This window comes from Triticum dicoccoides, chromosome 6B (genome assembly GCF_002162155.2).
Source record: "Triticum dicoccoides isolate Atlit2015 ecotype Zavitan chromosome 6B, WEW_v2.0, whole genome shotgun sequence".
NCBI classification, from domain to species: domain Eukaryota; kingdom Viridiplantae; phylum Streptophyta; class Magnoliopsida; order Poales; family Poaceae; genus Triticum; species Triticum dicoccoides.
The window spans coordinates 571,969,289-571,995,978 of record NC_041391.1 but is presented as its reverse complement, the minus strand read 5'-3'; the positions used below and the strand labels follow the sequence as shown (position 1 = coordinate 571,995,978).

Below are 26,690 nucleotides of genomic sequence, written 5' to 3'. Positions count from 1 at the left end.
GTTCTTTGGGATGGGTGCTTCACCTAGTGGTGCATCTAGGACATAATCTTTCTTGGCTTCTATGAGGATGATCGTGAGGTTCCGGACCCAGTCCGAATAGTTGCTGCCATCATCTTTCAGCTTGGTTTTCTCTAGGAACGGGTTGAAGTTCATGTTGACATGAGCGTTGGCCATTTGATCTACAAGACATATTTTGCAAAAGTTTTAGACTAAGTTCATGATAATTAAGTTCATCTAATCAAATTATTTAATGAACTCCCACTCAGATTAGACATCCCTCTAGTCATCTAAGTGTTACACGATCCGAGTCGACTAGGCCGTGTCCGATCATCACGTGAGACGGACTAGTCATCATCGTTGAACATCTCCATGTTGATCGTATCTTACATACGACTCATGTTCGACCTTTCGGTCTCTGTGTTCCGATGCCATGTCTGTACTTGCTAGGCTCGTCAAGTTAACCGTAAGTGTTCTGCATGTGTAAATCTGTCTTACACCCGTTGTATGTGAACATAAGGATCTATCACACCCGATCATCACGTGGTGCTTCGAAACAACGAACTTTAGCAACGGTGCACAGTTAGGGGGAACACTTTCTTGAAATTATTATAAGGGATCATCTTATTTACTACCGCCGTTCTAAGTAAACAAGATGCATAAAACATAATAAACATCACATGCAATTATATAGTAGTGACATGATATGGCCAATATCATATAGCTCCTTCGATCTCCATCTTCGGGGCTCCATGATCATCTTCGTCACCGGCATGACACCATGATCTCCATCATTGTGTCTTCATGAAGTTGTCACGCCAACGACTACTTCTACTTCTATGACTAATGCGTTTAGCAATAAAGTAAAGTAATTTACATGGCGTTCTTCAATGACACGCAGGTCATACAAAAAATAAAGACAACTCCTATGGCTCCTGCCGGTTGTCATACTCATCGACATGCAAGTCGTGATTCCTATTACAAGAACATGATCTCATACATCACAATATATCATTCATCATTCATCACAACTTCTAGCCATATCACATCACATGACAATTGCTGCAAAAACAAGTTAGACGTCCTCTAATTGTTGTTGCATCTTTTACGTGGCTGCAATTGGGTTCTAGCAAGAATGTTTTCTTACCTACGAATAACCACAACGTGATTTTGTCAAATTCTATTTACCCTTCATAAGGACCCTTTTCATCTAATCCGCTCCAACTAAAGTAGGAGAGATAGACACCCGCTAGCCACCTTATGCAACTAGTGCATGTCAGTCGGTGGAACATGTCTCACGTAAGCGTACGTGTAAGGTCGGTCCGGGCCGCTTCATCCCACAATACCGCTGAAGCAAGAAAAGACTAGTAGCGGCAAGCAAGTTGACAAGATCTACGCCCACAACAAAATTGTGTTCTACTCGTGCAATAGAGAACTACGTATAGACCTAGCTCATGATGCCACCATTGGGGAACGTTGCAGAAAATAAAAAATTTCCTACGGTTTCACCAAGATCCATCTATGAGTTCATCTAAGCAACGAGTGAAAGGAGAGATGCATCTACATACCACTTTGTAGATCGCGAGCGGAAGCGTTCAAAAGAACGGGGTTGAGGTAGTCATTCTCGTCGTGATCCTATCACCGGAGATTCTAGCGCAGAACGGATGGCGCCTCCACGTTCAACACACGTACGGTCAGCGTGACGTCTCCTCCGTCTTGATCCAGCAAGGGGGAAGGAGAGGTTGATGATGATCTAGCAGCACGACGGCGTGGTGGTGGATGCAGCAGAACTCCGGCAGGGCTTCGCCAAGCTGCTGCGGGAGGAGGACGAGGTGTAGCAGGGGAAGGGAGGCGCCAAGACTTGGGGTGCGGCTGCCCTCCCCCCTGCCCTCCTTTATATAGGCCCCCAGGGGGGCGCCGGCCCTGGGAGATGCAATCTCCCAAGGGGGCGGCGGCCAGGGGGGTGGAGTGCCCCCCAAGGCAAGTGGTGCGCCCCCCCCCCCCACCTAGGGTTTCCAACCCTAGGCGCAGGGGGCCCAAGGGGGGGCGCACCAGACCACTAGGGGCTGGTTCCCCTCCCACTTCAGCCCACGGGGCCCTCCGGGATAGGTGGCCCCAGCCGGTGGACCCCCGGGACCCTTCCCGTGGTCCCGGTACAATATCGGGTGACCCCGAAACTTTCCTGATGGCCGAAACAGCACTTCCTATATAGTTTTCTTTACCTACGGACCATTCCAAAACTCCTCATGACGTCCGGGATCTCATACGGGACTCCGAACAACATTCAGTTTGCTGCATACTCATATTCATACAACCCTTGTGTCACCGAACCTTAAGTGTGTAGACCCTACGGGTTTGGGAGACATGCAGACATGACCGAGACGGCTCTCCGGTCAATAACCAATTGCGGGATCTGGATACCCATGTTGGCTCCCACATACTCCTCGATGATCTCATCGGATGAACCACGATGTCAAGGGTTCAAGCAACCCTGTATAATATTCCCTTTGTCAGACTGTATGTTACTTGCCCGAGACTCGATCGTCGGTATGCCAATACCTCGTTCAGTCACGTTACCGGAAAGTCACTTTACTCGTACCGTAATGCATGATCCCATGACCAGACACTTGGTCACTTTGAGCTCATTATGATGATGCACTACCGAGTGGGCCCAGTGATACCTCTCCGTAACACGGAGTGACAAATCCCAGTCTCGATCCTGTCAACCCAACAGACACTTTCGAAGATACATGTAGTGCACCTTTATAGTCACCCAGTTACGTTGTGACGTTTGGTACACCCAAAGCACTCCTACGGTATCCGGGAGTTACACGATCTCATGGTCTAAGGAAGAGATACTTGACATTGGAAAAGCTCTAGCAAAACGAACTACACGATCTTGTGCTATGCTTAGGAATGGGTCTTGTCCATCACATCATTCTCCTAATGATGTGATCCCGTTGTCAACGACATCTAATGTCCATAGTCAGGAAACCATGACTATCTGTTAACCAACGAGCTAGTCAACTAGAGGCTTACTAGGGACGTATTGTGGTCTATGTATTCACACGTGTATTACGATTTCCGGATAATACAATTATAGCATGAATAAAAGACAATTATCATGAACAAGGAAATATAATAATAATCCTTTTATTATTGCCTCTAGGGCATATTTCCAACACTCCCGGGGTGAAGTCAACAAGCTTTGTCTCAGCGGCCGATTTAAACTTCAACGCCGGATCATGCTTAGTAGTTGGTTTCTTGAGGGAGGTCATATCTGCTGGGTCAACATTGTCTTGATAAAATTTGAGCTCCTCCGCGGCACAGGCCATCTCAGCGTAAGCCGCGTCGCCTTCTTCACATTCCAAAGCCACCTTTCGACTCCCATGCACGGTGATGGTGCCCTTGTAACCCGGCATCTTGAGCTGTAAGTAAATGTAACACGGTCGTGCCATGAATTTAGCATAAGCCGGTCACCCAAATAGAGCGTGATATGGACTCCTGATTTTGACCACCTCAAACATCAGCTTCTCAGCCCTGGAATCATACTCATCTCCAAAGGCCACCTCTAGTTCAATCTTACCAACTGGGTAAGCCGACTTGCCTGGAACCACCCCGTGGAAAACAGTGTTGGATGTTCTCAGATTCTTCTCAGTCAACCCCATACGCTGGAAGGTCTCATAATAGAGTATATTGATGCTGCTACCTCCATCCATGAGTACCTTAGTGAATTTATATCCACCAACTTGAGGTGCTACCACCAAGGCTAACTGACCCGGATTATCAACGCGTGGAGGGTGATCCTGTCTGATCCAAATGATGGGTTGTTCTGACCATCTCAAATAACGAGGAACTGCCGGCTCAACCGAATTTACAGCCCTCTTACGAACCTTCTGATCACGTTTGCATAAGCTAGTGGTAAACACATGGTACTGCCCACCACTCAACTGTTTCGGTTGGCTCTGGTAACCCGACTGCTGCTGCTGCTGTCCTCCCTGACCAGATTGCTACTGATTATTTCCACCCGGCTGTCCCTGAAAACCGAAATTTGAACCGCCGCCCGGGCCATGAAAGCCGCCAGCCCCTGAACCGCCACCAGATCCATGACCACCATCAAAGATATTGGAGTTTTTAAACGCCTTCATGATCGCACAATCTTTCCACAGGTGCGTAGCGGGGTGCTCCCGGGTGCCGTGTTTCGGACAGGGCTCGTTGAGTAGCTGCTCAAGAGATGGACCTGACCCGCCGGTTCGAGGCCACTTGCCCTCACGTCTCTAATTGTTACCCTGTGTACTAGCATTAGCTACAAGCTCCGGGTTGCTATCCGCCTTACGCTTATTGCCGCTTTGATTCCCCGGGTTGTGCTGTTGACCCTTTCCATTATCGTTCCTTTTACCCTTCCCTGTCTTCTCATCGACAGACGCGGGGTCCTTGGTATTATCAGAATCGACATATTTGACTAAAGCCGTCATCAGCGTTCCCATATCGGTGCAGTCACGCTTAAGGCGGCCCAATTTCTGCCTTAGTGGTTCAAAGTTACAATTCTTCTCCAACATGAGGACTGCAGAGCCGGCATCCATCTTATCAGATGAGTGAATTATCTCCTTGACTCGGCATACCCAATGGGTGGTGGATTCACCCTCTCCCTGCTTACAACTCGTCAAGTCCACGATCGACATAGATTGCTTACAGGTATCCTTGAAGTTGTGGATGAAACGGGCATTTAACTCCTCCCACGAACCAATGGAATTAGGTGGTAAACCTTTTAGCCAAGACCGGGCCGTTCCATCTAACATCATGGTGAAGTATTTGGCCATTGCCGCGTCACTGACCTCCAATAGCTCCATGGCCATCTCATAACTCTCAATCCACGCTCCGGGCTGTAAGTCAGCCGTGTAATTCAGCACCTTTTGAGGTCCCTTGAAGTCCTTAGGCAGGCGCACGTTGCGTAAAGCCGGTATCAAACAAGGAACTCCGCCGGTTTTGGTGGCTACTCCCATCTCAATAGAGGTCCTTGGATACTCTGGGATATCCTGGTGAGCCGCCAGCTGAGCCGCCTGTTGAGCCACCCGCTCGTTCTCCTGACGTACTCGGTCTTGCACCGGGTTATAGCCACCATGCTGGTTACGGCGTTGGGCGTTGCTTGATAAAGCTTTGGACTCCATGTGCCTGCTGTAACTTGGGCTCCGGTTCTAACGAGGCGGTGCTAACCAAGGTGGAGGGGTTGAATGAATCCTATCCCGGCTGTAAGAATAGGTCTCCTGCTGAGCCAGGGCCGTCTAGACAAGTTCCCTGATCCTCCGGGTCTCCACTGCTGTTGGATCATCACCGTCCACTGGAAGAGCCGCCAAGCGCGCTGACGCCGGGATTAAATTCTCCATGGGGTTGGAAAAGTGACCCTCTGGTACCGGCACATAATGCGGCGGCGCCATGCTCATGTGAGGAGGTGGCATCTCCTGACGCTGAGCCGGTCCTCCCGCTCCGGATGTCATAAACTGATTAGCATCGGGCGGGTTACTTGGGCCGGCTCCGGGTGTAGCAAAAAGAACCCTAGGGTCATAATTCGGAGGCAACCGGGATTGGGTCTTCTGGTGTCTCCTCCTCATTACCTCATTGGACGTGTTTAAACTCATCGTGAGCTGGTAAGCCTCTGACTGCAACCGCTGTGCCCGGGCGTCAAGAGCCGCCCGCTCCATAGCTAGCCTAGTATCCTCAGCCGCTAAGGCCTCCTTGGCCTGAGCTATCTCCTCACGTACCCGTGCTACCTCCGCGTCGTGCTCATCTTGTTTGCAGGGATAACCATGGCGGTTAACAAGGTCGTAAGCTTGTCCATGAGGTCTATCAGTACTTGAGCCGGTGGGCGCACAGGGCCTCCTGCCCCGGCTGCTCCTAACTGGGAAGTAATTACAGCCGCGGCTGTAGAGTTTTGTTCGGGTTGAGTCCCAGCCATAAAGACTCCTGCCCAATTTTGCGACTCACAGAGGTCCGGAATACTAAGGCCATCGGAACAGCCCCCGAGCGCACCATCTTGAACTTGATACAAAGAATTTGTTGAACCGACGGACGAATCACCGTCAGAGTGGACGACCGTCTCGCCACCATCTTCAGGACCTTCAAAAAGTTCTTCTCCGTGGACGCAGCCCACAAAGACACGCTTCATGCCGGTTTGAACTCGGGCGGGTTTCGCACGCTGAGCCGTCTCGACGAGGTCGGTGCAGTTGTCCGGCTCAGGCCCCGGCTCACCGAGCCGGCCGATGAAGACATGGATCCCTCCGAAGGGGACCCGATACCCGTACTCAATTGAGCCGGCGTCGGGGCCCCAGCCTTCGTCATCGATGTAGATCTTGCTGCGATGACTCTTGGTCATCCGGCCCACTACGTATCCCTTGAGCCCTTCGAAGTTGCCCTTCAAGAACTCAAATCCACCGTGGCTGGCCCCACGGTGGGCGCCAACTATCGTGGAATTGTCACGTCAGATGTCCTCGTGAAAGGACTTAGTTGTGGATCCATCGCAACTAGGAAGCTTGAAGGGGTTAATCGGGACAAAGGACACGAGAGGTTTTATACTAGTTCGGCCCCTTACGATGAAGGTAAGGCCTACGTCTAGTTGGGTTGGTATTGATGTTTCGGTGACCAGGGAGCGAGACACGCTATGCCTGGCTCTCGATGGGTTGTTTCTTGCCCTAAGTCACCCGCAGGTCGTCCCCTTATATACACGGGTTGACGTTCTGCGGCTTACAGAGTCCCGGCCGGCTTATACACAATGTCCAGCTCGGTGACTAGTTAAGTCTACCTTATGATACAAGTATATTATTATGGCGGTTTACTACAACGGGCCTTAAGTTGCCTGCGGGCCTTAATCTCTCTGTGAACCGCCATCTTCATACTTTGTAGTCTTGGGCTTCTCTCTGGTGAGTCTTCTTTGCGTAACCCGGCCCCTCCTGGGCGGCTTACACAAATAGTTATATCCCCAACAATCACCGCTTGGGCCATCTTGAAGCACATGAATGCCATTATCTTCGATGGTGCCCGGCCTTCGACTGATGACCTGCTCGATGCGATCAAGGCTGAGGCAAGGCGCTGGGCTTGGGCTGGAGCCAAAAGATTGGATAGGATAGTTCCTGTACCATGATCCTTGTAGCTTGGGGCTAAGCAACCCCCCCCCCTTCTCTGGCTTGCGGGACTCCTCTTTGTCGCCTCTCTGTGCATGGCAAATTGGAACCCTAACTTTGTACTCTCTACTCTACCTATCAATGGAATGATACGCCTCCGAGCGTATTTGCGAAAAAATAAAGGTTTTGTATGTACAACATGCCATGTCCAGAAGGTCGTATATATAGTTATATGCCCAAACGCAAGAAAACGCAGATGCGCTTTTTCGTCGTGTCAAGCGCATGTGCTACCGACAAATTAACGTACAAGCCGTCCACCACCCAGACCTTATCCACTCATTCGAGCTTCCACACACCGTTCCACCACCTGCCGCCTCGTGCCTCTTTCGTGAGATGTGTCCACCGCCTTGCTCCTCCGGGCCACGGGCCCTCCAGCACGCTCCTCCTCCCGCGTGGCTGCCGCCCTAATCCTCCTCCCGTCGATGTGCGCCGCGCCAAGCACACCCCCGGCCGCCTCCTACTCTTGCCTACTTCTGGTGACAAACTCCGCGCCCAGCATGTGCACAACCATCTGTCTCCTCCCGCCTCCTCTTGGTGCCGCACGCCGCACCAGGCAGGGCCTGCTCCCCCGACCAGGCCTGCGCCACCTGTCATTAGCCAATTTTAGTGTAGGAGCGACAGCAGACGCCATCGACTGCGAGAAGCAGCAGCAACCACTACGGATGCCTATGTCTAGAACGTAGTAAAGATCCTCTCCCACCCCAAGGCCAGGGGCTCGACACCACCGACAGGATCGAAGAGGCCTTCCACCGAGTGACACTACTAGGGAAAAGCCTAGCAGTAGCGCTGGTTTTGGGCCTATCAGTAGCGTGGGCAAGCGCGCTACTGATAAGGCGCTACAGCTAAAACTTAGCAGTAGCGCCTGCGAGCACGCGCTACTGATATATCTTCTTAGTAGTAGTCCGTCCTGTGCCAATCGCTACTGCTAATTACTAGTAGCGCTGTCGATAACAATCGCTACTACTATTATTTCGTATCCCATTTCATTTCGATTTTAGGTCATATTCCTACACCTGTATACAATTTTTCATACACTAGCAATTTAGAGATTTTCTTAACATCATAATGAGTTATTAAATCACTAGGTGAAATAGTCTTGGATTAGTTTCAAGCGCATGGATCCAAAGTAACCAATGGTCACTTTGGATCCATCCATTTGAAACTAATCCGCGGTTCTTTCACCCAATGACATAATAACTTATCATCATCATCATAATATATCATTGTCATATAACTCCTCATAAGCATCATTGAGGGGCGGTGGGAGGAGGCGGTGGGAGGGGCGGTGGGAGGAGGGCTGTCGGCGGAGGAGGAAGGAGGAGCGGCCGCAGGCGGAGGGAGGAGGGCGCGGTGGGAGGAGGAGGGGGAGGGCGTCGTGGGAGGAGGAGGGACGGAAGGAGGGAGTACCTCGGTGGCGGACGGACGACGGTGGCGGCGGTGACGCACGACGACGGTTATCGGCACGGGCGAGAGTGACTGAGAGGGGGAGAGTGAGTGAGAGAGAGGGTCGGCCGCGCGCGTGGGGATAAGGTAGGGTTAGTAGTAGCGCGTGTACCAAAACGCGCTATAGCTAATGAGAATAGCAGTAGCGCTGTGCGGGGTTGCACGCTACTGCTAAGTTGGACTAGCAATAGCGCTTTGCTACTAAAAGCGCTACTGCTAAGTGTAAGCATGCAAAAATACATTGTGTATCAATGCAAAAATACATTGGCCATCAATGATCTTTTTGTGTATAATTTGAATTGTTAATATGAGTCCTCTCTGGTAGGAACCGGAGAGGACTCATATTGCGGCCACAAATTCTACACATAGAGTTCAGTGAAGACCAAGTGGTTGTGATAGTTTCAGAAGTAACATATTTAAGGTGCTAAACATCCTGTTCGTGGAGCGAGGTGGGACTAAACTTGTGGGCTGAACATAGCAGTAGCGATTTTTGCAGAAGTGCGCGCTGCTGCTAACATCTATAGCAGTAGCGCGGTTCATTATAGGGCGCTACTGCTATAACTAGTTGGACGGCGAGGTCATGACAATTAGAACAGTAGCGCGGTTTAGGGGGGACGCACTACTGCTATTTTTCTTTCAGCGGCGCATTTTGCTTGCACGCGTTGCTGCTAAATAGTAGTAGCGTTGTATTTTGGGGAGCGTTGCTGGTAAGATTCTGTGTATAAGGTTTTCCCTAGTAGTGTGACCATATGCACGCACATCTCCCATTTGCTTCTCCATCTACTCCTACTTGTTCTAGCTAACCTGCTCTGAATTGCTGCAAGATTTGCCACGGTGCCACCCACCACCACATCCCCTTCAACCTAGAACCTGTAATTTCTGCCACACACAGTGACGGCTGTTTCTTCTCTTTCTTCACCCAACCACGAGTTGCTCGCTTCAAAGGACGAAGCTATACTAAATGTTTCTCCATTCAATTAACTGAACCTTTTGCCACAATATTTGATCTAGTTTTCTGCTTCAATTCAGATTAATAGCCACACCATTTGGGATAGCCACTTAATTTGGATTATAAACATGGATTACCTGCAAGAATTTTGTGTATGTTTTTTAGTCAACGACCCTTGTGCACCCGAGTTAATGACACATCTCTAGCACTTGATGTTAAAAAATAGCACGCCCTAAATATGAATGGAGTTGCACAAAATGTCAGAAGGAGTTGCCTAGGAATGGACCAGAAGTGCCTTATTTTTTTTCTTTCTGTTTTTCTATTTGCCAAGTAGTGTTGCCCAGTAACATTTTTATATGTGTTTTCTGCGACAGGAGCTTGCATAAAACGACATCAGGAGTTGCACCATATGTGGTAGCAGGTTGGACAAGAGGGAGGGAGCGAGGGGTTGGCTAAAATTAAAACAAGTTTTAGCTAAAACCATGAAGTTTGTTTATGGTATTAAGTTTAACAGTGAACCCCTAAAAAAATGAACATGTGTATGTTTTTATTCCTTTTTCAGGTGCCATAGTTGCCCACAGTTGCCTAGAAACCATGTATCCAATAGCCCAATCCTTATGAAAAGAAACATTACCAAGACCTATGAAAAGGTTTTAGATACCTTTCAATTAAGATTGTGTCATAGACATGCATCAAGAATATCATCACCTTGGGGTGGGATCCCTTGGTATGATAAAAAATACTTGACAAAATATCATAGAGGGAAAGCAGTGTGGAGCTGGTCATGAGGACATAACTAAAACCACTAAGTGTTCTTAGGGGAGTAAGTTTATTTGTGACTCCTCCAAAAATGAATATGTGCATGTTCTTTATCCCCTTTTTAGGTGACATAATTGCCTACAATCAACCATATTGTTGGCTAAAACCATGTATCCAGTCGTCCACAATTAACCTTACAGTTGTCTAAAACCATGTATCTAGTTGCCCACAATTAACTATACAGTTGCTAAAACCATGCATCCAGTTGCCCAATCCTCATGAATAGAAACATTACCAAGACATAATTAGGCCAATATGTAAAGGTTTTCGATACCTTTCAAGTTCGTGGCATAGAAATGCATCAAGAATTTATCTCCTCGGGTGGGATCCCTTGATATGATTGTAAATACTTGGCGAATAATCATAGAGGGGAGTAGGGTGGGGTTGGTCATGGGGGACGTAACTAAAATTGGGAAGTTTTTCTTTGACCATGTAAAACTAAGAAGTGTTTTGAGGGGATTAAATTTATCTGTGAACCCTCCAAAACTGAACATGTGCATGCTCTTTATCCCTTTTTTAGGTTTCATAGTTGCCCACAATCAAGCATACAATTGCCTAAAATCATGTATCCAGTTGCCCACACTATACAGTTTGCCTAAGACCATGTATCCAGTTGTCCAGTCCTTGTGAACAGATATATTACCAAGACCATTATTTGGTAAATATCTGAAGGTTTTAGATACCTGCAGTTAAGTTTGTGTCATAGAGGTGGAGTCAAGATTTTTTCATCTCCTCGGGTGGGATCCATTTGTGCGACCGTGGAGGGGAGGGGGTGGAACTGGTCAGGTTTCCTTGCTGGAGATATGAGTAGTGCCTAATATAGACAATCTAAGTAGTAGTGCTAGGGACATCTGCTTGTTTCTGCTACAAAGGTTTCTCATTTTTTGCGTTTCTTTGTAATTGAGTTGCTTTGATCTGCTGCCACAACATACGAGAAGGCGGATGAGAGGGGAGTTGCTTGGTTTTGCTAGGATATTTTTTCATAAAAGGCTATTCAAGTTGCTCATACGTTTTTCCTCTACCTAAAGTAGATGCCAGGAGAGTTGCTTGGTTTTTCTAGGACAATTGCTTGGTTTTGCTAGGGCAGTTGCTTGCTATTTTTTTCCTAGACCAGTTTTGCATTTTTGTGTTTTTTATTGAGTTACAAGCAAAAGGGTCGCTCAACCTGATGCTTCATAGGGCAAAATGGTGGATCAATAGGAGGTACCCATGGTTTTTTCAGATTTTTTTGGTGAAATGATGAAGATGAAGAGGAAGGCAACCAAAACGGGCGAAGAGAGGTGGATGGGGAGTAATTCTAAAAATACTATATTAATAGATTAGCTTCCATCGGAATATATATGGAGCTGCTCAGTTCATATCAACAGATGCATAAAAATGCCTGGAACACATTTTTTGTTTTTTTTAATAGTTGCCCATGAATCACACTATAGTTGCCTATGTTAGAGAATATATATGCATTAGTGCCACCTATATATGTTGTCTCTACTTGTTGTTTTCGTGGATTTTTTCTGCATAAGGGTTGCTTGATATTACTGCAAGGAGCTTACGGGGCAGCAACCCCTCTTTTAATACATGACACTAGCCGCTTCAAATTTTACAAGAGTTGTCTGAAATCATAGCAAAGTTGATGTATGTCTTTTACGTTTGCATAGAGGATGCATGCTATTTTTTGCTGCAAGGAACTCATATGGGGCAGCTTTTTTACATGCCTGATAGTAGTTGGACTCATTGGATGGTTAAAATTGTCTACAGAGGCTAATTCCCATATTTTGGGGCGTTTTGGTGATCCACGTTGGAGTTGTCCTTATGGTAGGCAATTTAGACGTGAAACTAGTCAATTGGTAGTCATGGTAACTGACTTATAAGGATCCTCCGTAGATAGGTAGTCATACTGGAAAAAAGGAGTTGTTTTTCTATAGCACTAAATTTGCCTCTATAACGATTACGGCTGCCGTTGGTCTATACTGATGATGTTTTGACTGTTACTTTTAAAAGCTCCTGGATTTCAACAAGTTTACTCTGCTATGACGGATCCCAGAGGCATCAACGAGCTTTGTTCACGTCATGCCACCAATGGATGTAGAGAAAGAAGATTGGCACACTGAAGGATTGAGACATATATTTTTTCAAGAGTCTATCACTCTGTGCATTTTAAAATCTGACGGAAAACCACACAAACATAAAACGAATTGAACCAATTTCATGATTTTATGGTTTTTGGTACTCTATGTAATTTCCTTACCATTTTGAATGTCGTCTTTTTGGTATTAGCAAAAAGCTAAATCGTTACATGAATTTATTGAAGTAAAAAAACTATTTATATTTCTCGAGCAAACAAACATAGGAGTAGTCGATCACGTGAGCCTGTCTCTCTTGCATTGTCCAACATTCACACGTTATGCACAATTTTATAGGTGTATGTTCTTTATCCATTTTTTAGGTGTCATAGTTTCCTACAAGCAACCATAATGTTGCCTAAAATTATATATCCAGTTGCCCACAATCAACCGTACAGTTGTCTAAAACCATGTATCCAGTTGCCCACAATCAACCGTACAATTGTCTAAAACCATGTATCCAGTTGCCCAATCCTCATAAACAGAAACATTACCAAGACATTATGAGGTACATGACTATGTGTGTGTGCGTGGGCGCGCCCGTGCATGTGTGTGTGTGTTTTCTCCTCTGCTACTGCCTAGATGCCCAAGGAAAACTTTGGAGTTGTTCAGGCTTAGACTACACACGAGTTGCCTGGTGAACTTTGTCTTCTCTATATGTGGCCGCTTTATCTAGATACCAAGTCAGACTGGGACTACACACGAGTTGTCTAATGAATGCATTGGAGTTGCACAAAAATACCATAAAAGTTGCTGGCTTTTTTAAGTACAACATCAGTGCATATAAGTCGCATAGTTGTGTTTCTTTTCTACCCCAACAGGCTCTGATGGGTGAACTTAGTCTTTTCTATATGTGACTGCATTTATCAATATTCGAAGTTGTTGTTTTTATCTCCTACAACAGAAATGGTTGGTGCAGTGGAGACAATGTCTCCTCCTTTACGCGACATCTAGTTTTGGACGTCGTGTATGCTCGGGAGCAGCGTAGAGGGCGTCGTTAGACAACGGTCGGAGGTTGATCGTTGGGTTAGCTTCTCCATTTGTAGTGCAGACTCTTTGTCCATCGTGGGGACCTCGGCTAGGAGGGACGGATTCTGCTCCTCTTGTCGTCTGAGGAGATGGGATCTGGCTTGATGTCCAAGGGAGCAATGGACGCCGAGGGGCCATGAGGACGCCCCCTCGTCGTTCGGTTTAGAGGATTTTGGACGTACGAACTTGTTCAAACAAATTAGGTGACCGTCATAGGATGGTTAAAAGTGTCTAGAGAGGTTGATCCCGACATTTGTGGCGATTTGGTGATCCGCGTTGGAATTGTCCTTATGGTAGGTGATTTAGAGGTGAAGCTAGTCAACTGGTAGTCATGGTAACCAACTTAGAAGGATTCTTCGTTGATAGATAGTCATACTAGGGGAAAAAGAAGTTGCTTTTCTATAACACTAAAGTTGCCTCTGTAGCACACAAAGTTGCTCGGGAAAAAAAGTTCGCTGAAACCTACTCATATGGGATCTAGTTTTGAAGAACTCGTCACGAGAAACCCAACGATGAAAACGGATCTGAATTTTGATACTTGAATAAAAAGTTACAACTTTTTAAATTTTTGATCGCCCTAATAAATGTAAGCGCTTGGGACCTGACGCTTTCCTTTTTATGCAATTAAAGAAGACCAGGTGTTTTTGTTTCTTTAAATGGAAAGTGTGCTTAATCCAACGAACGAGCGCACGGGCGCCGGCTAGCTAGTTACATATAGTAGGAGCATGCATTCCAAACACACACACACACATAGTCTAACATACATGAAGTAAAAATTACAGCCAACCATTTGGTGTGACAAGTAGAATGATCAAGCGTTTGCTTCTTCCGTTGATAACTTGGCGTATACAGTATCCCCCAGCTGGCCGTCGATGTTCTCCCTGCGCTCGTAGTAGAACGCGGTCATGGCACAGACGGCGAACAACTGCACGAGTGCCATCAGAACCGCGTACACAAAACCCAGGAGCAACCCAAGTGCCACGCTACTACCCGCACATGTCCTCGCGAGCGTGTGCACTTGCGATAGGACGGTGGCCAAGGCACTGGTAACGGCGACGAACAGCACGACCTGCCACTTCTTCCCCTTCGCCAGCCTACACGCCCTACCTAACGCGGCTGCGCCGTGGCAGCCGGGCTCGGCCACCGCCACGACGACGCTGAAAGAGCAGACGAAGGAGAAGTACACGAGGGAGATGGCCGCGGAGAGGACTAGCAGCGACGCCAGGATGAGCAACACGAAGTACTGCTTCACTATGAGAACAACGAGAAGTGCCCCCATCAACGCCAGAAACACGATGTAGACGATCTCGAGGACGTAGACGAAGGCGAGCGTGAGCAAGGGCCCCTTCAGGTGCGCGTTAGCTTTTCCGAGGAGCTCGCTGAAGGTAGCACGCTGCTCGCCGGAGTACGTCAAGACGGTGGCGAAGAGGAGGAGGATCCGGACGGCGGAGCTGACGACGACCGCGAACAGGATGTACCCCGCGCCTACGAGCAGGAGCTCCTTGGTGTCATTCTGGATCTCCTGTACGAGCTTGGCGTACTCCAGGCTGCCCGGGTCGGTGCCGTTTAGCGCCTTGACGTCGAGCTGGATCTCGTCGGCGAGGGGTTGGAGGGCGAGGTCGCTGCCGAGGAGGAGGAGCGTGGTGGAGGCGACGATGATGGCGCCGACCGCTATGAAGAGCCTCCGGTTGCGGGTCGGGAGGAGGACGCCTTCCTTTAGGAAGCTGAAGAACGAAGGTGCTATGCTTTGACTGGTTGCCATGGCTATGGGTTGAGTAGCTAGCTTCAAATGACCGCGATGATGCTGAGAGAAGAGAGACGCGCAGATATATATAGTACTTTGGGCATAGCAACGAGGGCCGGCAACTGGGTATGGGTAAGGCAGGGGTTTGGATAACGCGTGGCGACTAGCGACTAATAATAATAAATGAACATAGTTTTATATGGGGAGACTTTGATAATTTGGTGGTGTGACAGAGTCAGAATAGCCACGAAGGTGGGTATCGTGACCGTTTAACGCGGTGTGACTACTTTAAAAAATTGTGTGTAACAGCATTGTGACGAATAATGTTCTGCCGAATTTACGATATGAGGTTTATCGTGGAAGAAAGTAGAGAAGAGGAACACAGACGAAGGTACGGGCAAAAACGTGCCATGACCCGCCCTGCCCGAAATAAAATAAATGTACTTATGCTCAGTCCACTCCCTGGGAAGTATGCATGAGATACTTCTCGTTATTAGCCGGACTGAATGCACAAAAGTCTTTACTGTAGTTCGCAGGCTGAATGTGCAGTCTACGAGCAGACCAAACCAGCATGCCTCACATCTAGCGGTGCATCATCTCCAATTGACAAATAGTAGAAACTTTAAACGTACAGACCAATTTCCTACGGGCTAATCACCACTAAATTCAAAGTTACAAGGAAATTACCGTGGGAGATGAAAGCAAGGCTCATGTGTTACAAGGAAATTACAATTGTTTAGTGATATATATGTTTAATATATACATAATCATTTTTATCATATTTGAGGATTTTATGTTCAAATATTTAACGAGCTTAACAAGCTAAACGAACCAGCTCGCGAGTTATACGAGTCGAGCCAATGTTGAATTTGAGCTCGTTATAGTAACGAGTCGAGTCGAGCTAGCTCGTTAACAAAACGAGCTCTAGAGAGTCAAGCCGAGTTGGCTCGACTCGGCTCGAATTCCAGCCCTACTTCCGCCCAAGACTCGGCTTGGTGTTGGCTCGCCATGTTGACAACGATCGTGACATATTTGCGGAGGCCACTTAAGTTACCGTGGGAGATGAAAGCAAGGCTAGGTTTCGGGATTCTCCTTGGCTACAGGGTGTTAGGCCGAGAGGTGTCTCCCCCAAAATCTTCGAGCTCTTCCACCATAAGAACTGCACAGTTAGCATGGCTGTGCGGGATAACTCATTGGTCCAGCGTGGTGGCTGCTCTGGTCGTGGGCTACGGCGGCGGCGGGAGGTATGGTGGCCTCCCTACTGCTTGGTGTCTACACGGCAGCTCGGCGGTTCCGGCTGCAGTGACGGTTGGCTTCTCCATCGGCATCGGCTCGTTTGCAGGTGGACTCTTTCGGCCTTTGACCCCTCTCCTCGGCGTCCTGACGCTACTTTCGTCGAAGCGTGAGCTCTCCCCCAGTTGCGGTTCATCACTCGTCCTGCACCCGGCAGCAGGACGAGCTCGTCTCGCGCCCGGCAGCAGGACTGAGCTCGTTTCGTGCCCGGCAGCAGGACCGAGCTCATCTCGCACCCGGCAGCAGGACCATGCTTGTCTCGCGCCCAGTAGAAGGACCGAGCTTGTCTCGCGCCCGGTGCCGCGGACGGGTTGATGGAGGCCGATTTTGGCCGGCCTTTTGGGTCTCGGCACTAGAGGCCGCCCAGGGGTGCGAAAGGCGGGTCCTTTCCGCTCGTATCTTTGGTTGGGGCAGCGTCAGGGCTCTGGTGAGGTGGTGTCATAGTCTTGGATGCAGGGACGGCGGCCCTGGTGGTGGATCCACGGTGATCATGAGCAGAGCTCGTGGCTCGGTGCTGCCCGGTGCCACGGCCATGTGGGTGGCATGGTAGCCGGGGTGTGGCATGCGGTGGCGATGAGTGTGGCTGGGGTGAAAACCTGGTCTATCTTTGGATGGACCGGCGGCGGTGAAACTCGTTCCCTTCTTGAAGGCGTTGTCACGGCTCTCATTGCCCGTCGTGTTGCTCCAGGGGAAACTCTGATCCTCGGATCGGGCGGTGGCGACGCTCCGGTGTCGTTTCCTTTCTGAAGGCGCTGTCTTGAAGCCCACGGTTCGTCATATGTGGCTTCACTTCTACGCGGTGGCGTGTTCGCCCTCGGCTACTCACTACAAAAAAAATACACTTTCGTGATGATACGTGTTTGTCACAGTAGGTCGCGTTTTTTGTCATGCATGTACATCCATGACAAATTTATGATAGAATCAAGATAGTCATACCTGTGCTGTCGTAGAAGTGTTCCATGACATTACAAAAAATATCATCACGGAAGTGTCCACTTCCATGACGATAAATCGCGCATCACAGAAGTGCTTTCGTCAAGGGTGACCGACACGTGGCATCCACCTTAACGGAATGCCGTTAAGCTATCGGGTCGGATTTTGGATCCGATAACCCGTTAACAGCCCCGACCAATGGGAAATTTCCACGTGTAAAATTCTGATTGGCCGAAGGGAACACCTGCCAGCTCCGCGTTGGCACAGGTGTCACTCATCCAACGGTCGAGATGGGCCTATGATATGTTGACACGTGGACCGGCCCAAAAGTGGCCCACAAAGTTTAAATGGGTCGGCCCAACCGAAGGCCCATAAGATTTAGCGGACCATAATGGTCCGGCCCAGCTAAAAGCCCACAAAATTTAGCGGACCATAATGGGCCGGCCCAGCTAAAGGCCCACAAGATTTTGCAGACCACAATGGGCCGGCCCAGCTAAAGGCCCCCAAGATTCTGCAGGCCATAATGGGCCGGCCCAGCTAAAGGCCCAACATTCTTTGTCAAATCGGCCCATCAACGGCCTGTTCTAAACTTCTCATCAATGCGGCCCATGGTCACTTCTGGCCCGTTAACAGTCTGCTAAGTAATTGGGCCGAATTACGGCCTGGTGTATTTCCGGCCTGTTAAAGGTCTGGCTTCATTTGGGCCCATTTACAGGCCATCAAAACTTTCGGCCCATAAACGACCGTGAAGGATTTGGGTCATATCCGGCCATGTCTGTCATTCGGCCTGTTAGAGGCCCACTATAGATTTGGGCCACTTTCGGCCTGTTGTCATTTTCGGCCTGTTAACACCGGACGTAAACCATGGGCCATATGTGGCCCAACGTCATATCGGGCCCATTAACGGCCCATATAAAAATGACGATAATCTAGCCCAACCAAAGTTCCGGCCTGTTAAAGGCCCGTGTATTAGGTCGGCGCATTTACGGCCCGTCCGAATTTCGGCCTGTCAAATATCTGCATCGTAAATGGGCCACCATTTCGGCCTGCTAAGTCCAGTGGGTTATTTGGCACAATAGGGCCCAATCTCACTTTCGGTCTATTAAAGGCCCATCTTTTTTATGGGCTCGAGATATTTACACCTGTAAAGGCCTATTTTTACTGAGGGCCCAAATTATGTTTAGGCCTGTTAAAGGCCCACTGTGGGCACAGGCCTACCAGAAAAATTTGAAAGCTTATGCTAATTTAAGCCCAGATATTTTTAGTGGGCTACAGGCCAATTTCGGCCCGTAATCATTTTTAGCCCAATTGGAATGGGCCCGACGAATGTTGGCATGTTGGGCTCCTACAAAGCTTTCGGCCGAATACATTACTAAGATAAACCTACACTACAAAAATAGCGTCGTAATTACTGCAGCCTGTGGCAGCATCATAAATGTTGTATCTCAACAAAATAAATCCCAATCATACAACAAAAGGCCTGTTGGCATAAAGTTTATAGTCCTTCCAGATAAAAGTGCCATCATATGTATAGAAGCACAAATCATTTGACCTGAGTGCTAATGTTTCAGGCTGTAGAATCTGATGGAGCAGCACGATCTCCACCTTTTTCCGCCAGTGCTCTTCAACAACGAAGCGAATGTCTGATAGTCTGGTTTCAAAACCATTCATATCTTGACGACATTTGTCAACCACTATTCTTGTTTCCGAAACAACGTCCATTAGGGATTGGACTTGTGTCTGGAGCACAGATATATCACTCTGTCTAGCAGGAAGATTTTGTTTAGTAGGCGATTTGGACGAGGTTACCTTGACAACCAACCCAGAATTATGCAGGAATGTGCTTTTGTTGGGGAACGTAGTAATTTCAAAAAAAAATCCTACGCACACGCAAGATCATGGTGATAGCATAGCAACGAGAGGGGAGAGTGTTGTCCACGTACCCTCGTAGACTGTAAGCGGAAGCGTTATGACAACGCAGTTGATGTAGTCGTACGTCTTCACGATTCGACCGATCTAAGCACCGAACGTACGGCACCTCCGTGCTCAGCACACGTTCAGCTCGATGACGTTCCCCGGGCTCCAATCCAGCAAAGCGTCGGGGATGAGTTCCGTCAGCACGACGGCGTGGTGACGATGATGATGTTCTACCGGCGCAGGGCTTCGCCTAAACTCCGCGACGATATGACCGAGGTGGAATATGGTGGGGGGGCACCGCACACGGCTAAGGAACGATCCGTAGATCAACTTGTGTGTCTATGGGGTGCCCCCCTCCTCCGTATATAAAGAGGCAGAGGAGGAGGGGGCCGGCCAAGAGGGGAGGCGCGCCCTAGGGGGGGCAAACCTACTCCAAGTAGGTTTGGCCCCCCTTTCCTATTAGGAGTAGGAGAGGGAAGGAAGAGAGGGAAGGGAAGAAGGAAAGGGGGGACCCGGCCCCCCTCCCAATTTGGATTGGGCTTGGGGGGGCGCGCCCCCTCCTTTGCTCCTTCTCCCTCCCTTCCACTAAGGCCCAATAAGGCCCATATACTTCCCGGGGGGTTCCGGTAACCTCCCGGAACTCCGGTATAGTCCCAATCTCATCTGAAACCTTTCCGGTGTCCAAATATATCCGTCCAATATATCAATCTTTATGTCTCGACCATTTTGAGACTCCTCGTCATGTCCGTGATCACATCCGGTACTCCAAACAACCTTCGGTACATCAAAACTTATAAACTCATAATAAAACTGTCATCGTAACGTTAAGCGTGCGGACCCTACGGGTTCGAGAACTATGTAGACATGACCTAGAACTATTCTCGGTCAATAACCAATAGCGGAATCTGGATGTTCATATTGGTTCCTACATATTCTATGAAGATCTTTATCGGTCAAACCGCATAACAACATACGTTGTTCCCTTTGTCATCGGTATGTTACTTGCCCGAGATTCGATCGTCGGTATCCAATACGTAGTTGAATCTCGTTACCGGTAAGTCTCTTTACTCGTTCCGTAATACATCATTTCATAACTAACTCATTAGTTACAATGCTTGCAAGGCTTAGGTGATGAGTATTACTGAGAGGGCCCAAAGATACCTCTCCGACAATCGGAGTGACAAAACCTAATCTCGAATTATGCCAACTCAACATGTACCTTTGGAGACAGCTGTAGAGCACCTTTATAATCACCCAATTACGTTGTGACGTTTGGTAGCACACAAAGTGTTCCTCCGGTAAACGGGAGTTGCACAATCTCATAGTTGCAGGAACTTTGTATAAGTCATGAAGAAAGCAATAGCAACATACTAAACGATCAAGTGCTAATCTAACGGAATGGGTCAAGTCAATCACATCATTCTCCTAATGATGTGATCCCATTAATCAAATGACAACACATGCCTATGGTTAGGAAACATAACCATCTTTGATCAATGAGCTAGTTCAAGTAGAGGCATACTAGTGACACTATGTTTTTCTATGTATTCACACATGTATCATGTTTCCGGTTAATACAATTCTAGCATGAATAATAAACATTTATCATGATATGAGGAAATAAATAATAACTTTATTATTGCCTCTAGGGCATATTTCCTTCAATCTCCCACTTGCACTAGAGTCAATAATCTAGATTACATAGTAATGATTCTAACACCCATGGAGTCTTGGTGTTGATCATGTTTTGCTCGTGAGAGAGGCTTAGTCAACGGGTCTGCAACATTCAGATCCGTATGTATCTTGCAAATCTCTATGTCTCCCACTTGGACTTGGTCCCGAATGGAATTGAAGCGTCTCTTGATGTGCTTGGTCCTCTTGTGAAATCTGGATTCCTTTGCCAAGGCAATTGCACCAGTATTGTCACAGAAGATCTTCATTGGTCCCGATGCACTAGGTACAACACCTAGATCGGAAATGAACTCCTTCATCCAGACTCCTTCATTTGCTGCTTCCGAAGTAGCTATGTACTCCGCTTCACATGTAGATCCCGCCACGATGCTTTGTTTAGAACTGCACCAACTTACAGCTCCACCGTTTAATAAAAATACGTATCCGGTTTGCGATTTAGAATCGTCCGGATCAGTGTCAAATCTTGCATCGACGTAACCATTTACGACTAGCTCTTTGTCACCTCCATATATGAGAAACATATCCTTAGTCCTTTTCAGGTATTTCAGGATGTTCTTGACCGCTGTCCAGTGACCCACTCCTGGATTACTTTGGTACCTCCCTGCCAAACTAATAGCAAGGCACACATCAGGTCTGGTGCACAACATTGCATACATGATAGAGCCTATGGCTGAAGCATAGGGAACTCCTTTCATTTTCTCTCTATCTTCTGCAGTGGTCGGGCATTGAGTCTGACTCAACTTTATACCTTGTAATACAGGCAAGAACCCTTTCTTTGCCTGTTCCATATTGAACCTTTTCAATACTTTATCAAGGTACGTGCTTTGTGAAAGTCCAATCAAGCGTCTTGATCTATCTCTATAGATCTTAATGCCCAATATGTAAGCAGCTTCACCGAGGTCTTTCATTGAAAAACTTTTATTCAAGTATCCTTTTATGCTATCCAGAAATTCTATATCATTTCCAATCAACAATATGTCATCCACATATAATATTACAAATGCTACAGAGCTCCCACTCACTTTCTTGTAAATACAGGCTTCTCCAAAAGTCTGTATAAAACCATATGCTTTGATCACACTATCAAAGCGTTTATTCCAACTCCGCGAGGCTTGCACCAGACCATAGATTGATCGCTGGTGCTTGCACACTTTGTTAGCTCCCTTAGGATCTACAAAACCCTCCGGTTGCATCATATACAACTCTTCTTCCAGAAATCCATTCAGGAATGCAGTTTTTACATCCATCTGCCAAATTTCATAATCATAAAATGCGGCAGTCGCTAACATGATTTGGACAGACTTAAGCATCGCTATGGGTGAGAAAGTCTCATCGTAGTCAACCCCTTGAACTTGTCGAAAACCTTTCGCAACAAGTCGAGCTTTATAGACAGTTACATTACCGTCAGCGTCAGTCTTCTTCTTAAAAATCCATTTATTCTCAATGGCTTGCCGATCATCGGGCAAGTCAACCAAAGTCCATACTTTGTTCTCATACATGGATCCCATCTCAGATTTCATGGCCTCTAGCCATTTTGCGGAATCTGGGCTCATCATCGCTTCCTCATAGTTCGTAGGTTCATCATGGTTAAGTAACATGACTTCCAGAACAGGATTACCGTACCACTCTGGTGCGGATCTTACTCTGGTAGACCTACGAGGTTCATTAGACACTTGATCTGAAGTTTCATGATCAATATCATTAGCTTCCTCACTAATTGGTGTATTTGTCACAGGAACTGATTTCTGTGATGAACTACTTTCTAATAAGGGAGCAGGTACCGTTACCTCATCAAGTTCTACTTTCCTCCCACTCACTTCTTTCGAGAGAAACTCCTTCTCTAGAAAGGATCCATTCTTAGCAACGAATGTCTTGCCTTCGGATCTGTGATAGAAGGTGTACCCAACAGTCTCTTTTGGGTATCCTATGAAGACACATTTCTCCGATTTGGGTTCGAGCTTATCTGGTTGAAGTTTCTTCACATAAGCATCGCAGCCCCAAACTTTAAGAAACGACAACTTTGGTTTCTTGCCAAACTACAGTTCATAAGGCGTCGTCTCAACGGATTTAGATGGTGCCCTATTTAATGTGAATGCAGCCGTCTCTAAAGCATAACCCCAAAACGATAGCGGTAAATCAGTAAGAGACATCATAGATCGCACCATATCTAGTAAAGTACGATTACGACGTTCGGACTCACCATTTCTTTGTGGTGTTCCAGGTGGCGTGAGTTGCGAAACTATTCTGCATTGTTTCAAATGTAAACCAAACTCGTAACTCAAATATTCTAGTCCACAATCAGATTGTAGAAACTTTATTTTCTTGTTACGATGATTTTCCACTTCACTCTGAAATTCTTTGAACTATTCAAATGTTTCAGACTTGTGCTTCATTAAGTAGATATACCCATATCTGCTCAAATCATCTGTGAAGGTGAGAAAATAACGATATCCGCCACGAGCTTCAACATTCATCGGACCACATACATCTGTATGTATGATTTCCAACAAATCTGTTGCTCTCTCCATAGTACCGGATAACGGTGTTTTAGTCATCTTGCCCATGAGGCACGGTTCGCAAGTACCAAGTGATTCATAATCAAGTGATTCCAAAACTCCATCAGTATGGAGTTTCTTCATGCGCTTTACACCGATATGACCTAAACGGCAGTGCCACAAATAAGTTGCACTATCATTATCAACTCTGCATCTTTTGGCTTCAACATTATGAATATGTGTATCACTAATATCGAGATTCAATAAAAATAGACCACTCTTCAAGGGTGCATGACCATAAAAGATATTACTCATATAAATAGAACAACCATTATTCTCTAATTTAAATGAATAACCGTCTCGCATCAAACAAGATCCAGATATAATGTTCATGCTCAACGCTGGCACCAAATAACAATTATTCAGGTCTAAGACTAATCCCGAAGGTAGATGTAGAGGTAGTGTGCCGACTGCGATCACATCGAATTTGGAACCATTTCCCACGCGCATCGTTACCTCGTCCTTGGCTAGTGCTCGCTTATTCCGTAGTCCCTGTTTCGAGTTGCAAATATTAGCAACAGAACCAGTATCAAATACCCAGGTGCTACTACGAGCTCTAGTTAGGTACACGTCAATAACATGTATATCACATATACCTTTGTTCACTTTGCCATCCTTCTTATCCACCAAATACTTGGGGCAGTTCCGCTTCCAGTGACCAGTCTGCTTGCAGTAGAAGCACTCAATTTCAGGCTTAGGTCCAGACTTGGGTTTCTTCTCTTGAGCAGCAACTTGCTTGCTGTTCTTCTTGAAGTTCCCCTTCTTCTTACCTTTGCCCTTTTTCTTGAAACTAGTGGTCTTGTTGACCATCAACACTTGATGCTCCTTCTTGATTTCTACCTCCGCAGCCTTTAGCATTGCGAAGAGCTCAGGAATTGTCTTGTTCATCCCTTGCATATTATAGTTCATCACAAAGCTTTTGTAGCTTGGTGGCAGTGATTGGAGAATTCTGTCAATGACGCTATCATCCGGAAGATTAACTCCCAGTTGAATCAAGTGATTATTATACCCAGACATTTTGAGTATATGCTCACTGACAGAACTATACTCCTCCATCTTGCAGCTGTAGAACTTATTGGAGACTTCATATCTCTCAATCCGGGCATTTGCTTGAAATATTAACTTCAACTCCTGGAACATCTCATATGCTCCATGACGTTCAAAACGTCGTTGAAGACCCGGTTCTAAGCCGTAAAGCATGGCACACTGAACTATAGAGTAGTCATCAGCTTTGCTCTGCCAGACGTTCACAACATCTGGTGTTGCTCCTGCAGCAGGCCTGGCACCAAGCGGTGCTTCCAGGACGTAATTCTTCTGTGCAGCAATGAGGATAATCCTCAAGTTACGGACCCAGTCCGTGTAATTGCTACCATCATCTTTCAACTTTGCTTTCTCAAGGAACGCATTAAAATTCAACGGAACAATAGCACGAGCCATCTATCTACAACAAACATAAACAAGCAAAATACTATCAGGTACTAAGTTCATGATAAATTTAAGTTCAATTAATCATATTATTTAAGAACTCCCACTTAGACAGACATCTCTCTAGTCATCTAAGTGATCACGTGATCCAAATCAACTAAACCATAACCGATCATCACGTCAGATGGAGTAGTTTTCAATGGTGAACATCTCTATGTTGATCATATCTACTATATGATTCACGCTCGACCTTTCGGTCTCCGTGTTCCGAGCCCATATCTGCATATGCTAGGCTCGTCAAGTTTAACCTGAGTATTCTGCGTGTGCAAAACTGGCTTGCACCCGTTGTAGATGGACGTAGAGCTTATCACACACGATCATCACGTGGTATCTGGGCACGACGACTTTGGCAACGGTGCATACTCAGGGAGAACACTTCTTGATAATTTTTAGTGAGAGATCATCTTAAAATGCTACCGTCAATCAAAGCAAGATAAGATGCATAAAGGATAAACATCACATGCAATCAATATAAGTGATATGATATGGCCATCATCATCGTGTGCTTGTGATCTCCATCTCCGAAGCACCATCGTGATCACCATCGTCACCGGCGCGACACCTTGATCTCCATCGTAGCATCGTTGTCGTTTACGCCATCTATTGCTTCTACGACTATCGCTACCGCTTAGTGATAAAGTAAAGCAATTACAGGGCGTTTGCATTTCATACAATAAAGCGACAACCATATGGCTCCTGCCAGTTGCCGATAACTTCGATTACAAAACATGATCATTTCATACAATAAAATATAGCATCACGTCTTGGCCATATCACATCACAACATGCCCTGCAAAAACAAGTTAGACGTCCTCTACTTTGTTGTTGCAAGTTTTACGTGGCTGCTACGGGCTGAGCAAGAACCGTTCTTACCTACGCATCAAAACCACAACGATAGTTTGTCAAGTTGGTGCTGTTTTAACCTTCGCAAGGACCGGGCGTAGCCACACTCGGTTCAACTAAAGTTGGAGAAACTGACATCCGCTAGTCACCTGTGTGCAAAGCACGGCGGTAAAACCAGTCTCGCGTAAGCGTACGCGTAATGTCGGTCCGGGCCGCTTCATCCAACAATACCGCCGAACCGAAGTATGACATGCTGGTAAGCAGTATAACTTGTATCGCCCACAACTCACTTGTGTTCAACTCGTGCATATAACATCAACGCATAAAACCTAGGCTCAGATGCCACTGTTGGGGAACGTAGTAATTTCAAAAAAATTCCTACGCACACGCAAGATCATGGTGATGGCATAGCAACGAGAGGGGAGAGTGTTGTCCACGTACCCTCGTAGACCGTAAGCGGAAGCATTATGACAACGCGGTTGATGTAGTCGTACGTCTTCACGATTCGACCGATCCAAGCACCGAACGTACGGCACCTCCGTGTTCAGCACACGTTCAGCTCGATGACGTTCCCCGGGATCCAATCCAGCAAAGCGTCGGGGATGAGTTCCATCAGCACGACGGCGTGGTGACGATGATGATGTTCTACCGGCGCAGGGCTTCGCCTAAACTCCGCGACGATATGACCGAGGTGGA

The 26,690-nt window shown here is 47.1% G+C and overlaps 1 protein-coding gene across 1 annotated transcript in view; it reads right to left on the bottom strand.

Annotated features, from left to right (window-relative positions):
• Positions 1–14,145: 14,145 nt before the first annotated feature.
• Positions 14,146–26,690, bottom strand: part of LOC119321283 — a 68,151-nt gene continuing 55,606 nt past the window's right edge. Inside the window, exon 2 of the mRNA XM_037595038.1 lies at positions 14,146–15,336. Coding sequence (XP_037450935.1) covers positions 14,344–15,336 — 993 coding nt within the window. The 3' untranslated portion in view covers positions 14,146–14,343. The remainder of the gene's footprint in view (positions 15,337–26,690) is intronic.